This window comes from Diprion similis, chromosome 1 (assembly GCF_021155765.1).
Source record: "Diprion similis isolate iyDipSimi1 chromosome 1, iyDipSimi1.1, whole genome shotgun sequence".
NCBI lineage: Eukaryota > Metazoa > Arthropoda > Insecta > Hymenoptera > Diprionidae > Diprion > Diprion similis.
The window spans coordinates 13,470,342-13,486,497 of NC_060105.1; the positions used below are offsets into that span (position 1 = coordinate 13,470,342).

Here is a 16,156-nt window from a genome sequence, read left to right on the forward strand (position 1 = left end):
GAAACCAAAATAATGGACCAGATTCGAAAGTGGGGATGCCACTGTAACGGGAAGGATGTTTACACCTTCCTAGAACGGACTGAAGAACTGCGCGAGGCATACCAGTTTACCGACCAGCAGATGCTGCGCGGCCTACCGTTATTATTAAAAGGCGAGGTATTACTCTGGTATCGTAACGTCAAAGACACCTGGAGGACCTGGGAAGACTTCGAGACAGGCCTTAAACAATACTTCCTACCGGCCGGGGAGAGGAGAGCCTTAGATAAACAAATCCGAGACCGTGTCCAGGGGGAACACGAACCGGCAAGAGAGTTCATCATGAGTTTGCAAACACTCATGCGGCGTAGAGGCGGCATGTCTCGCGAAGAGCAACTGGAGACCGCATACTACGGTCTTCGCCCTGCAAGCCGATGTATATGCACCAGAGCTGGCGATTATCGAGGCACCACTGATGAGCCGGTACCGGGGGCCCTGCGAGTCCTGGCCATCCCTCAATCGGCAAGAACCACCGCCGTCCACCAGCAGACACAGCCGGCTGCCAGTTCCGGGTACTCGACCGACCGACCCGTCCCATCGAGGCCGACAACATACCACCAGCTGCCTGTCGGCGGGGAGGTGGAGATCCCGGTCGGGACCCGGAAATGGCGCCATCGCCGGCACGGGATGGTCCAGGTCATCCGACTGGACCGGAACGGCAACGTGACCTTCGTCAGCGCCCCCAAACCGTAAGCCCTACATTCTCTCCTAACACCCCACCTGTTTAGCGTAAGGTCACGCTTCCCGAAGGAGGAGGGGAGTGTGACGAGGCAATCGGCAGTACATATATATACCGTTCCGATATATATACATATTATTACCGGCCGTCCGCCGTTTATTAAATATTTGTATACCATAAATCTATAGTATACCTTTTTGCCTTGCTATATATACCTATATAATATATATAATATAATATATTATATATACATAAATATCCATTGTACCGGCTCCGCCGATTTAATATTCGTCATAACCTGTCTAGTACGTAAGAATATTCTTTGACCTGTTGTATATTATTTATAATTATTTATTACGAGAAACCAAGTTGATTGCAGCGTACGCTCTTGTATTTCCGTTTCTCGTAGTGATCTAAACGACGGTTTAAATAAATTGCAGTTATTGTTACAATAAAGTGTCCAATTATTTCAATTACACTACTCGCTCCTTAACTGACCCTGGTCGACTCTGAGCATCCGGCTGGAGGGGGGTGCAACCGCCACCGAAGGGTAATCCGACCGACCAGGACCGGTAACACCGTCACACAGTTCCGGACTCTGAAATTGTGATTTCGTGAGCCTGTGTAAATGCTTCTTTGGCCCACGCTTCAGCTTCCCTGTAGTTGGTTCTTAGAGTATCAGCCTGAATACCTCCTGGTTAAATAAGAAAATTCTGCAAGAGGGTTCTGAGGCTTCATGGGGACTGCCACAATTTGGGCAGTGGAGTTCGGATTACAATGAGCCACGTAGTGTTTAGCCCCACATCTATACGGGCGATTCTCTGTAAAGACGTTTTCAACCCATACATAGCTGTCCGGTCATATTAATCCTTAATTAATTATCTTCCTTTAGACTAAAAAAAAAGTTACCAACGACTAGAAAAGTAACATTTTAATGATAAGTATTAACAAGCCCATCCAATTTATAGCTACTTTTCGAAATATTAGCACTTTTCTGGAAAATGATTGCCGGGCACTGTTGCAAATACATCAAAACCACATAATACACAGTTATAATAATTCATTTTTATATGCCATATGGAATCGACATTCCTATAAGTATACTACTTCCGTTCTGAGAAAAAATAATCTAAACATAAAAACTTCAGGATAATTTTTTTACGTTGGTCCGTCAGACGTTCGACATTTCTCTTTTTCTGTAATAATTCCTCTCTGGATAAATTTTACATTTTAGGAGGCACGTCTATGTAATCACAACTAGCCTGCAATAAATTATTATGACTTTCAGGGTTTTGATAATTTAAGTAACTTCAAAAGAAAGACTGTTGTCAAATCTACACAGTCCCCTGGGATGAAAGACAGTCCCTGCCACATTAAAAAGCACAAGGGACTGTTGGCAGGGGACTGTTTATTTTGATTAAATCGTGGAATATCAAGCAAACTATCGTAATGTATTTAATTTTGTAAGTTCTCGATGAATATGTACATTGTACATAAATCATTATAAAATTACATAGAGTATATTCAATTTCACAGACAAACTATAAATATAATAATTACCAGGTGACTGTGTGTCGTAGCAGCCCCGATAAGTGCTCCCGCTACAAACGGTGCCTTAACACTAAATAAAGTGGCGGCACAACGCCAGTTCCGCTACTGACATGAACTTCAGACTAATTACGTTCCTGTATACGCAGTACAACATGAACAGCACAGTCGAAAATTTTATCTTTGGTATGAAACGTTTGGCAGGTTACTGTGCTTAAAGAGCCCGGACAAGATTCGATCAAATTCATTTCAGAAATAAATAGATTTTAAGTGTTATTTATTTCGAAAGGAAATTCGTTAAGTACTCGGGTCTTTCCTTCCGTGGGGAAGAATGAACCAAAGGTTGAATCAGCTCAAGCGTTCTCTGGTGCTCTTGCTACCCGCACAGTTATCATACTGCCGACACCGGAGTTTCGTGGCTAGGCTTTGTGCTGTACACTGCGAGGCAATACTTTGACCGTTGGAGGTTCTATAAGCGAAATTTTGGCCCACTTAAATTGGTCCGGATGTCCGAGCCCGCGGCGGTAGCTTGCTAAATGAGTTTGGTCACACTTGTTTATGTACTACTTAATATTCCTACATTTTAGTGATGGGGAAATTTTCTAACGTCCAACAGTTCTCGCGCATAACACATTTTTTTATTGCTCAAATCGCTTGTCTCAGATCGGTGTACTACCGCATACCGTACGGAGCAGTGTCGGTGGCTTAAGGCCCCGCTGACCTGGCATGTCATATATATATTTCGTGACGTCAGAAGCGGGGAAATTGGGTGAAAACGCCTATACGAATCCTGCGATAACGAGAGTATGAATCTTACTCGGAAATATTTTAAATCGTAGCTTGAATAATAGTGTACGTGTGAATCTCAGTCACTGCTCAGGCAAATAGCTGATAATGTTTATAATAAAGAATGATGAAGTGAATAAAATCACGCGACAACAAACATGGCCGATCGGAGCTACCGCATGTTGAATATTCACTGATTGCACTGTTCCACAATTTCTTTCACCCTCGCCAGGGAGATTCACACGTACAAAAGCACACACGTTATCCGGGAAAACTTATACTATCAGTTATTTTTTTGTAAACATGGCTCGATTCGTATACGCGTTTTTCATGTGACAGCAGCCCGTTTATGGTCCACAAGAAGTATGTTCCGATCTGTAACTGACATCATTGGTTGGATCTAACAGAACAAGCTAATGAAATCAGCGGCCTTAGTTCACCGTTCAACGTTCAGAGGCGCTGCACGTATTTATGACGTCACGATTTGATATTTTCAAGTCACTTCAGCGGCACCTTAACTGCTTCCCGCTGGCTGTGGTATCGGCCGTTATATAGTCCTCGCGGAGCGTGACGTCACGGGTCGGGTGCGCAGCTGCCGCGTTGAGAGCGCCATCTCGAGGCGCAGGAGTCAGTAGAACTCATAGAACTTATAGCAATGGAAGGGGAATGGTGCTGTTGGAAGCATAGAGATTGGAAGTGGTCCCAACATGTTGAGACAGAGATACATGTGTCTTTCTCACTTTGTAACGCCTAGTTCTCCTCACTGTCAAGTGCGTTTGACATAGGCACGGTCTTCTATACAGGTCTTGTAACTCTAGTGGCGAGGGTGTCTCGCTTTACGGGCCTCTTTTACGTAGTTTTTACATTTACCGCTAGAGTCGCATGTTGAAATAAGTTTTGTTTTGGAAATGCCTGACTGTGGACGACGCGACCTTATCGATCGCAACGACTTATGCGGTGATAGAACTAACTATTGAAAGAGAGCCCGTTAAGCAGGACACCTCCACCACCATAAAACCGGCCGAGTCGCCAGACCTGTATAGAAGACCGTGGACATAGGTATAGGTACGCATCACGCGCTACTATTGCATAGAGTGGGGGTGCGCGCGCAATGCGAGGAACTGACCGTTGCGAACAAAGAGAGAAAGATATATTTCCATCTCAGCATTTTAGGACCCGTCTCCACTTATTCTCCTTCCATTAGTATAGGGTTTATGGTAAAACTGAGCGTATTATGGTTCAGTGATATTTACGCTCGATTACAGTGATGAATATCGTGCCTCACTGTCTGTGTTCGCTACTTTCATAATAAGTTCTATGGTAGGGAAACGAGCTGATTCGCTGCTTCTCATGTGACCCTGCTGTGCCTATCATGTGCCTATCATGTGACATACTGCTGGCCTATCCTCTATTTGGCGTTTACCGTTAACTCTAATTTCAATAGTTTTATTGTTCAATTTTACAAAACTATCTACACTGAAATTTGGTTCTATCTTTTTTCAACTTTGATACTGGAAACTTACGTTATCTCTGGTTTAAAACGTCCCAACAGTCAATTAATGATTAAATCTGTAGCAAGAGAGGCGAGTAACGACTGCTAATTGCCGCTTCAGCGTCACGCTCATTACCACTCGTGTGATGGCTCGCCTTCGGTTAATTTCGTTACAAGATATATTACTGGAAATATGTTCAATATGGTGAACTAATTTACAATAAAAATGACAGATTTTTACAGAATTGATAGTAATGCGAATTGGAGTATCATGCATTACTTGCACGAGATAATGCGACAAGTTAAGATAATTGCACATCAAGCAATCAATTTTTTTATATCCTTAATAAACTTATGATGATTCTCAATTTGGAGTAGCATTGGCAGTAAACCAAATTTGGGTCATGATGGAATATCAAGATCAAATCATTCCTCTGTTTTTAGATCAAATTAACCGTTGCCTAGTAATTTAACTCGTTGAAATAAGTACTAATTACTAACGTTAACAGACAATGCTCTGATCTGAATGCACATCACACTTGGTCCGAATAAGTACGTGTATTCTGTAATGATATATCAGTGTGACAGTAGGTTACAATTAGTACTGTTAAAGGATCACTTTCATGTATAATGTATTTAATTATTGAAGTTCACTATTTACACAAAATATTATCACAAGTATCTTATTTGATGTAACAACAAGATTTGCGGAGGCGATCGTATTCGCAATATGAATGGAAATATATATATACATTTTTACATGGCGTCACATTATAGTACGTAGGCTAAGATATAAGTCACTACACATTATTCTAAATTCTGTATTTGCGTTACAAGCGGTACACTATAAATATCATCATACACATATTATATTATGTTGTATTGTATATATTACTTATATACACATAATACAGTGATGCGATGTACTATATTTGATAATAGACTTTTAGTAGATCGTTGTACCTCATGATGATTGCAAATAGCTAACAATTAATGAGCGATGATATCATATGAATAGAATGGCAACTGAATACAAATTTATTCCTTTGCTAAAAGTAATACGTTGTCGTACGCTCTTAAGCTTTCAGAAACTAAAAATTTATATTATGAACATAATTTATAGCCATCATGTCTATACTAATTTTTTAAATATTCAATCCATATCTGTGAAAGCTCTTCACGTATCGACAAAGCTGTAGATAACTGATTAATGTGCCGCATACGATGTTACACAACGTCACATGCGATACCTATGTACAGTGGTCTTTAAATATACAAATGAACAACAGCGAAGTGTTTATGTATGTATAAATAATTAAATTCGTCCGAACCAGCATATTGCGTGCCACTTTTACCCGTATAATTTCTCAACGTTTTAAGTACGTATCTAGGTATCTATATGTATATAAGTTCTTCCATGTCAAGCAGGGCACTTCTGACATCATGTTTCGCGGGTTTGTTGTATTTTTGTCCAGATTTTATAGAATAAACAAACTCTGCAATTTTGTTTCTGTGTCTTCTTGTTATACTTGAATGATGATATCTTGACTTACTTCATTTCTCCTAATGTGAAAAAATTCACATAACCAACTCTTATGAAAGGTGATTACTAGTTTGTAGTGCCAAGGCGCATAAAGTTTCGTCCGCTGATTGTGAGACCGGATAATATTATTCAAATCATTATTGTCGTTTTGTAAATAACAAGAGCCAAAAGCCTAGAACTCTATGCTTACATGTTGCAGAAAGGTGTTACGATTAGGTCTGCACATTAATATTTGACACTGTATCTATATCATCTGCCGTGACACGTACATACATATATCAGGCTAAATTCATAGCTAGGGTTAATGTGTATTTGAAATTAAACACATTTTAATTATAAGGAATGTTTGACTCGTATCACAGGCTACTGCAGTATTCGTAACGAACAGCAAAGTTTGTACTCAATGTTTAGTAGGGCTAGAACTGTTGGTTGGGATAATATTACTATGTTTTATTCCATTTAGCTCGTCTTGAATTTGTTGAAGTGTCTTGCCCTTGGTTTCGGGTAGCAAAAAGTACACGAAGAAGACACCGCCGAAACTAATTACGGCGAAGATCCAAAATGCAGTATAATTACCCAAGCTATCCTCGATATTCGAGTAGAATTTCGTTATGCAGAATGCTAAAATCCAGCAAAACACCACGGTTAAACTTGAGGCCTTGGATCTTACATCCGAGGCGAAAAGTTCACCCATTACGGCCCATGCCAGAGGACCCCAGCCGAAGCTGTACGTTGCCATGAAGACGACCAACGATGCCACAGGTAGCCAAGTTATATTAGTCAGATCACTGTTGATATGCTGTAGGTAAAAGTAGAGACCAAGAGTGCCCTGCAAAGGTCAAAGTAGGAATCAAATTATTATATAAATATACATATTTGAGACAAATTATTACAAATTATATAATTGAAAGTCGGCATAAGCATTTTTCAGTCTTTAATTCAATATGGCAGGAATGAAATATTTGTTTTCTTCATTTCTCAGTCGAAATCGTACTCAACGCCAAAACACAATAGAATCGTCTACTCGATGAAGTTATTTGATGACCTTGTTAGGTTACTGACCGTTTCCTGACACGCATAAGTAATTGATTACGGGCAAATTAATAGTCAATGTCTACGATATTCTATTTTAATGTTATGGAGCATACGTAACGTTTTTGCTATCACAAATACAGGAACTCTGTCCCACGAGAATGTAGTTTATAGTTTACACATCTTTCTTGCAAGTGCGGAAAGCGCGTCTTCAAGCTTCAGTCAAATATATGAAACAAATATATTTACAACTAATGTTACCAATAATCCAATCATATACATTAAATTCCAGCAAACTATATTCGGATACTAAGAAACAAGTTGTATGTAAACGCACAATATGTGCAAATTCTTTAGACGGCTTTATATCTATTTTACGTAGCTTATTTTGACTGATAAATTCTTGTCTTTTTAGTATGACGGTATCGGTTACTTGATACAGAAAGTTTCTTTCCGAATAAATGTCTGACGAATTTGAATCATAATATTCAAGACCGTATTCAAGTATTGCTCCTCTATCACGGTCGATGGGAAAGTCACATTATGGCAAGTTACTGGTGGACTTTACAACGACATGGTTCCCAAAAATTGTATAAGAGATACTCTTATAAGAGAATTTTCTGAAAAGTATTATATTTTTAATGTTTTCTTCCGCTTTTGTTGTTAAATGTGACTAAAACCATTCATAGAATTTTTTAGATAAACTTTCGATAATAAAAAAAAACATCAAATCTTTCATATAAAAATCACTTTTTTGACTCATATATGAAAATGTCAATAAAGTAAATAACTAAAATGTGGATATTCTTGTCCACCGAAGTCACAATGCTACTACTAGTACTTTGGTATCTGCGTGAAGTAGATACCATGTTCGGTTGCACAAGCTGTTTATCATCAGGTTTTGTTTATTGCAATACAGCAGTGTTTTCCTTTTGTTTTATTCCTACCGATAATAAGTCAGGTTACTCACGTTAACGAATGTTTTAAACGAAATGTAGATGTTCCACTACTGAACTCAAATTGCGAGAAATTTTATACCAAATTTTTCACATTATATAATACGGGCACCAAGTCTCTCCAAATGAAAATTTAAAAGGCCATTTTTAAAGTGTGATACCATATTTCGTAATATCGTGTTCCGGTAATGCCGGATTGTTCGAAGAACTTCTGTAGCCAATTAATTTCATTCTTATACAGTAAACGCTTGTGTTTAACTTACCATCGATACTGTTTGACCGAGCGACGAAGCAATAAGCAGCAATTTCCTGCCGAGTCTCTCAACGACGAGAGGAGTGATACAAGAAGCAGCGAGCATCACGACACCAACAATAATGGTGGCAACATCACTGGACAAGTTTCCACCTGCGGCGTTGAATATGTCTCCGGTGTAGAACAAAACTACGTTGATTCCACTGAATTGTTGGAAAAACACTAGCGCACAAGTCAACAACAGCGCTTTGAAGTTAGCCTTTACTGTGAACAAGGCGGCATAGGAACTTTCATTCCTGTACGCTTCTTCTACTACGGCCTGGAATGCAATGACAACAACATATTTGTAGATAGTTATCCACATAATGAAAAAAGGGAATGACTAATTCATCAAGTTTAAAGTGTCAAATCCGTTTCTGATTTGTGCTGGAGCTTTCGACTCGACCTTCGTTCAGCTTTAAAGAGTGAACTTGACTTAGAGACATTCAGTCTGATCAGAAAACTGTAAGGTTCATACAGCGAGAAAATTTTTCCAATCTAATTGAATGAAAGGTGAACATGCAATAATTTTTGTGCAATTGAACCGATTCCAACCAATATAATAAAACTATGATACTATCAATATGATACTAATATGATAATATTTCTACGCACCTGCATCTCATCAACTTCTTTTTGGACACCAGCTGCAGATTTTCCTCTGAGTCTAGCGACAGATTTGATAGCATCTTCTTTGCGTCCTTTGCTTAGGTAGTAATACGGACTCTCAGGTAAAGTGAGAAACAATAGAAAGAAGATAAGGGGCACGCAAATACAGCAGATCCATAAAACCGTGTATGATACGTAGGGTCCAATAGCGTAGGAGTATAAGAGACCCACTGTAATGAACATTTGGAAGAGAGACCCAAGTGCTCCTCTGATCGGCGTCTAAAAAGTAACAAGTACCACTTTCAAGTTTCGTTGATTTTGCATTATGTTTCTTTATGCATTGAGATTTTCTTAAGCAATAAGTAGAACGAACGGGCGAGTAACTTTACCTCAGCAATTTCACCGACATACATAGGGAGTGCTGTGAAGCAAAGTCCTGATGCAAACCCAAAGAAAATTCGTGCTATGTAAAGTTGCACGACGTAAGCAGCAGTCCCTGTCAGTATCCATCCAATAACGAATGGGATTACACTCGCAAGAAGGGCAGTTTTTCGACCATATCTGAAATTCGAACCCGTTGTTAATTTTGTAACATTCGAACGAAATTAAACATATTTATCATTGTCCCGTTCACCCAACATCTATTTGGCTGTGGTTACATTTTGTAGTGGACTAATTCTAAGTATGATAAATCTAAAAGTTCGAGTGGACTGTCTGGGTTAGTACAAAAATCGAAGTTCGTATTAACAAGTTACTTTCAATCAACGTTACGAGTTATCAATTGAATTTTATTTGCAACTAACAAATTTCACGACGTTACTTTTACTAGTGCACCTATGGCTCACAATCAGAAAACTGTTAAAAAAAATTAAAACGTCAATGATGTAATGGAAAGGTTTTATTATGTGTTATGAAACGAAGCCCCAAATAGCATGCTGTAAGTTTATTGCCTACACATTGCTAGAAAAATATGAAGGAAACTAATTTCCATTAATGAAAAATGCATCTTTCAAGCGCATATATATACATGACTTATAGGTGCTAACTACACGCGTGCGATAATTGGATGTACAACAAGAATTATGTTTATGTTATTATTTTATGTATAGAGGGTTACACTCGTGATTTATGTACAAAGATTAACGTATTTCGTTTATTCTGCTGAACTATGATGTGATGACGGTTTAGGGTAGTTCTTAATTAGTGTGTTGACAAATTTTTTTTACTTCACCACACAAATCAACTTCAAATAATTAAAAAACAACTGCTCAAATTTTTCAGATTTTTACCTCACTTCTAAGATGTTCCGATTTCTGATCGAAGTTTCTTATGGAAATAAAATAGGAAAAACGTTTTTCTCAGTATATATTTTATTGTAAGAGTTGTAATGTTCCAAAAAATATGCAACTGCGAGGGTTACTGGGCATTCGTGTTACTGTCTGAAAAAAAACACCCATCAGCATTCCAGGCAATCTCAACGAATTGCACACCCTCGAAATCTGACTTTTTTTTTTATTTAGAGGAAGCCTCGCTGTTCTTGATTTTTTGGAACATTATTACTCTTACTAAAAATGAAAAATTGCTTTACACGTGCGTTTAATGGCATTTTCCATTTTCACATATAATTAATATAGGTACGTAATAATTGATTACTTTTTAAGTTAGGCTTCTATGTTTATTGTTAGTGACACAAACTTATAATTCATTACCATCATCTAATTTTAGTTCAATGTATGAATAAATTTTGGAATTTTGGATTTATATTAACGTGAAGCTCCTCTCATTAAAAGGGTTTTTGTATTCGTAAGAACGTTGAATAAATACGGTTGAAATGTAGTACTTAATTTTAAAATGTTATTAAAACCTATCAAAATTATTTCGAAATAGCACTTGGATTATTCATTGTGAACACTCGAATATTACTTTTATAATATATCTATAAAGGAGGAGTTAAAGGTCCAATGGAGGAGCTGTAGATTCAATAGCATCAAAATAGGATCGATCGTCCACTCAGAGCGTCAAAGTAGGATTCTTTAATTCTTAGGAGTTGGACATTCAATGTAGGGTTTCTTTTTAAATTTTTAGAAGTTGGCAGTTCAATCGAGGGTTTTTTCTCAAATTTTTAGGAGTTAGAGAGTCAATATAGAATTTCTGGGTCCAGTATCCTTCAAAGTCGGTTCATATAAATCAGGTAGGATCAAATGTAGGCGCTAAATTCCAACTGGGGATATAACGATGTATTACTTACTTTTCAATGACGAACCCAGCACCAAATCCACCGAATGCAGCACCCATTGCAACCAAAGAACCTATCCAAGATCCTTCTTCATTGGTAACTGGCCGACCAAAGGGGTTGTTAGAATTCACTGGGGATTCCTTAAGCATAGGCAAGACGGGGCTGCTCCACCCCATTGCGGCCCCGGTTGCCACAGCACCGCAGTTCGCTGGGGAAAAAAGCGAATTTACACTTTACGACGGTGTACCATACTAATCGTGCATGAAGTAACAATTACAGGTGCATAAATCAATCTTATTGCTGCAGTATTTGGGCGTGCCTAATTTAAAATTTAAAAATCTGCATTAAGTGATGTCACTAGTCCAATAAGTACTTGCCAGTGCCTTAAACGCCGTTCAAAAACGAGTCAAAGTTGAAGTTTTCTCACATTGAAAAAAAAAAATACACTCATCACATCGTTGTAAACCAATGTATATTCAACGTGTCCAGTCATGTGTAATTACGGTTTGTTGATTTTCATGCACGTACTTAAAATATACTGTTATATCATGTCTTATCACACAGTAAATGACGTTCAGTGGCTCTCAACCGTGCGATCTTCACAATACGGAGACGGTTGCCCAAGGGTTGGTTTTTTTTTTTTTTGTAATACCTCTTTCCAACGCGTATCGCTATTTCACAAGTATACTTGTCATGATAATATATTTGACCTTTACTGTCTTAAATTCACGTTCTTTGTCCTTTCCGCAAAGAAGGTATGACAAGATATTACTTGTCGTATTTCAAGCTACAGTAGAACCGCTTGGATTGTTTATCGGTTATAACGATGACTTTGGCTTTTTCCACTGAAACACGTGAATGAAATATACCATTATACCTACTCAGCTAATCGTCGTATAATCCTGAAATTTTCCATCCACAATGGATTGTGTGTTTGCTGCGCATAAGCATTCTGTGTCACTGTGATGAGCACATTGTCAATCCGATTACAACATGACCGTAATTTCATTCTGGATTCGAACGTCACGATAACCAAGAACACATGTTTCTTTTTATCGATGTTTTTTTAATTTCATTTTGATTACGTATTCGAAGTACCAATATATGTATACTAAATGATAGTAATAATGACACCATTTTTTTATCAGTTGGTTAGTTTGATTTACGGTTTTTATCATTGCGAAACTATATACAATAATATATCGACGATGTTATCGTAAATTGTCGTCAATTTATATAGTAATTTGTAACGTTAACATTCCAAAATCCTCTTGAGTTAAAAAATCATATATCAATATTGCCACCATATTGGTAAGCAAAGGATAACCGAGGATTAAGTAATACACCCCAAAGTCGACTGAGAAAATTCCGTAACTCTACACATGCTCGCATTGTTGAATTTGTGCGTTAGTTGGGTTCTGTGGATCATTATTCCGCATTGAGAAACTAGGGTGAGCCATTTTAAGTGGGACGGTCAAATATCTCGGGGACAATAAGTTCCATGGAAGAACGTTTGACATCCACGGGTAAGGCCAGACTGGTCTAGTTTGTATGAAGCGATGTTTTATAAATTATAAGCTTGAAATTAATCAACAACGGCCAGCTCATTCCTCTAACTTTAAACTGCCCATATATTCGATAAACGTTACACAGCTGTGCTTCTCATTTCAGGCGTGAATCCTTATCGAACTTAAAAGTACCATAATTCCGTAGTATTTGAAGTTATATGATTGAAAAAGAAAAATTCTGGTTAGATTCGTATTGAAAACGTTGTAAAACTTATTTTTCTCGATATATTCTACTAAATATTTTACTAATATATAATCCTTGTATCCCTAGGGACATTTTTTCTTGCACTATAAGTATAGACACATAATTTTGAAATTTATATTTTTATGCACGTAGAGGAAGTTGATCGTATGTCGGATATTTCGTTTAAACTGCATGCAACGTCAGTCTGTAGAAAAAAAAATTAGCCCATAGGTATTTTATCTATTGTTGAGTTTGGATTCACTGCTTTCAGTTAATTTGGATTCGCATTACAAGGACGATACAGCTAAGTATTGATAATTAAGTGGGTTACATACGTGGAGGGAAAACAGTGTGGTTCCAATTCCATTCAACAAGTGATTTGCAACCTTTTTTGAATCTATAGTTAGAAAGCTCATACAAGATTGCAATGAAAGTCCACGGAAGTGAGTTGCGAACATGTTTCGACACGACGGCGAAAAATAGTCTGTTGTTAATCACAGTAATTATAAAGAAGCATTGATAACTAAATATAACTAAAAATACCGATAGGTGTAATTCCAATATAATTAGTAAATATTATGAATAATTTGTTTTCCTTGCATCTATCTTTCATTTTGGATATGATATCAGTGTAATGTCTGGAACTGAATATTTATGGTTTGCTGGTTCCAAATCGGTGTTAAGTATTTATATTAAAAAATATTGCTTCGAAAATTGCGAAATGCTACCATTGGTATGTATTTATATATATGTATTTATATTTTATATTTTCTCAGGCGTGTATATTGTTTTTTATACTGCAATGTTTTGTTCTATCCGATATCTACTCATCGCATTCTATTTTTACAAGAATACTTGTTTATGTTCACTATAATGCAGTCGAATCCAGCTCAAAAGAGTATCTGAGAAGTCCCACGGGACTACCCTCACGCAGTACTCATGATTCGAAATTCATGTACTATTTATCACGACACTTTTGTTTTTAATTACATTGCGCTTCAATACATTTCTGCTATTGGGAAAATAGTGTATTACGCACCTAGGAAGGGAAAGTAGGCTATTCCAAACTGCGTGCAAGATTGACATTCGAGCTGAAGGTGAGGGTGGCAAGAATGCAGATTGGAATAGCCTTTTTCACTTCAGTGTGACGTATAATATTTTTCACCACCCCCTGCATCGGAAAGAACAACTTCTCGTTTATGCGATAGGCCGAAAGTTGTACTTTCCGTACAGGTGTGGTGAAAAATCACTTTCTGTTTTTTGATTATTACGTTTTCTATTTCGTTTTTTATTTATACTTTCCGAAGTATTCAACTTGTCGTATTGTAGACCTTATACAAAGTTAAATAAAAATCTCGATGCTTTCGATCGTGGCATAATCGTCAACTAAAGTGGGATGTGATCTGCAAAGAATCAAAATTTGGGTACACTGTAGCGAGCTAGAGTACTCGCCACAGATTTTTAGAAGATATCAAACACAAACGAAACTCGTCTTTAAATACTTCACGTGTAAGCTGAGGGCCCACAGAGTAAATATTTTATAATCAGCTTACTTATTTCTGAAGTGTTGCGACTATGCCACCCTCGATTTGGTATGAATAGTTCATGTGGCTTCTAGGCTAAATGACTTGGACACCTGTTGTATACTCGCACGTATCACTACGAATTAATTTTAACCTTAGTATGTAGTGTGCCCGCATAAATATTTAAAACGCAATTAAATATCTATGAGCTACCTCTAAACTTGGCACTGTATCGATACCAGCAACATTCAACATATATAACTGCGGTATATTCATTTCCAATAAGCTTTTATGAAGTTCTAAGTACTACTCTGACGTAATCATTGTCTGTGAAATGGACAGAGGAATAGTTGAACAAATTCATAATTGAAATTTTCCGGAAGCTCGTTCTATACGTGACGAACTATAGACTTGCCTCTGGTTATAGCTTTGACTATGTCGCACTAAAAGTTCGTTCAACCGGCACATAACACTGAAATATGAATTTCAAGGTCCTTTAGGAACGTCTTTATATGCATTAAACCGGTGGGAAAACCAAATTTCAAATGCAAACATAACTTCTTCCCACGTGAAGGTACATTTGTAATTACATAGAAAAACAATGATTGTGGCGCCAATTGTGAGTGCAGCGGAAAACCTCTTGAAATTTTTGCTTCTCAAGGGATTAACCTTTGTTTTTAGACCGATGTTTTTGAATTTCGACAGACCGAACGATTGTCATCCTCATCCGAACCATTAGAATCATCAATACAGAGTTTGCGTACGTATTTTGGGGTCCCGTAATGTGTTCCACCTGTGTTTTGCTATGAAATAAGGGGAATCAATATTTTCTCTCTTATTTATAACCTATATAAACGCGTCATCATAAATAGAGAAGTGCAGTGTTGATTGGATATGTACGGTACTGAAATAAAGAAGTAAAATACATGTGTATCTGACATGCATTTGAGGTTCATAATCGTCATATAGTCAACGAGGTGTTAATCAGTCGAGAAATCTTTTAAAACCTTCGAAAGCTTTATAAATAATAAAAATCTCTTGGAATCATTGAAATCTGAAATTTGAAAAATCACTTGAATTCTTCAGAACTGTTTTGAAAGCTTTTGAAATACTTTGAAATCTTTTGAAATTGTTTGAAATCTTTTAAAATTGTTTGAAATCTTTTTGAAATATTTTGAAATCTTTCTCAAAATTTAAAACGTCTCGAATTTTTGTCAGGCTTTGAAATCTTGGCAATCTTGTAATCAAGTGTGCAGCTAAATTATGAGTAAAATGTGATATTTTTGAGAACTGAATTTGGTTCATTATCTTCGTGATGTACACATACATAACCACATGCATATATGAAATTTACGCTCCTGGAACGGACCTTTTTGCTTCTTATTTTGAGACTACGAGTGAATAGTTTTGACTACAACATTTTTTCTTCCATACAGGAAGTAAATTCCTGCGGGAAGAGGTTAACGATAACTCATGCAAAATCTTCTGCATTCCAAGAAATCGATTTTTAACTAGTTATGGTGGTCTGATTTTAGCTCATAAATATTTCACAAACAATTAGGTTACCACTCACAATTTCAGCTCCACTCAAACATGAGTGACAAGTGTTTTACGAACAGCCTTTTTTTAGTGGCAGCATGAAATATCAGAGCATGGATTTCGGTTTGAGTGG

General features: G+C 37.4%; 1 protein-coding gene across 3 annotated transcripts in view; it reads right to left on the minus strand.

Moving 5' to 3' along the window:
- Positions 1-5,156: 5,156 nt before the first annotated feature.
- LOC124411791 (facilitated trehalose transporter Tret1-like) overlaps positions 5,157-16,156 on the minus strand; it is an 80,861-nt gene continuing 69,861 nt past the window's right edge. For all 3 annotated transcript variants that reach the window (XM_046891652.1, XM_046893245.1, XM_046892445.1), the window contains exons 3-7: positions 11,222-11,417; positions 9,363-9,534; positions 8,980-9,252; positions 8,336-8,644; positions 5,157-6,913 (exon numbers count right to left, since the gene is read on the minus strand). In XM_046891652.1, the coding sequence (XP_046747608.1) occupies positions 6,485-6,913; positions 8,336-8,644; positions 8,980-9,252; positions 9,363-9,534; positions 11,222-11,417 (1,379 nt within the window). In that variant the 3' untranslated portion in view covers positions 5,157-6,484. The remainder of the gene's footprint in view (positions 6,914-8,335; positions 8,645-8,979; positions 9,253-9,362; positions 9,535-11,221; positions 11,418-16,156) is intronic.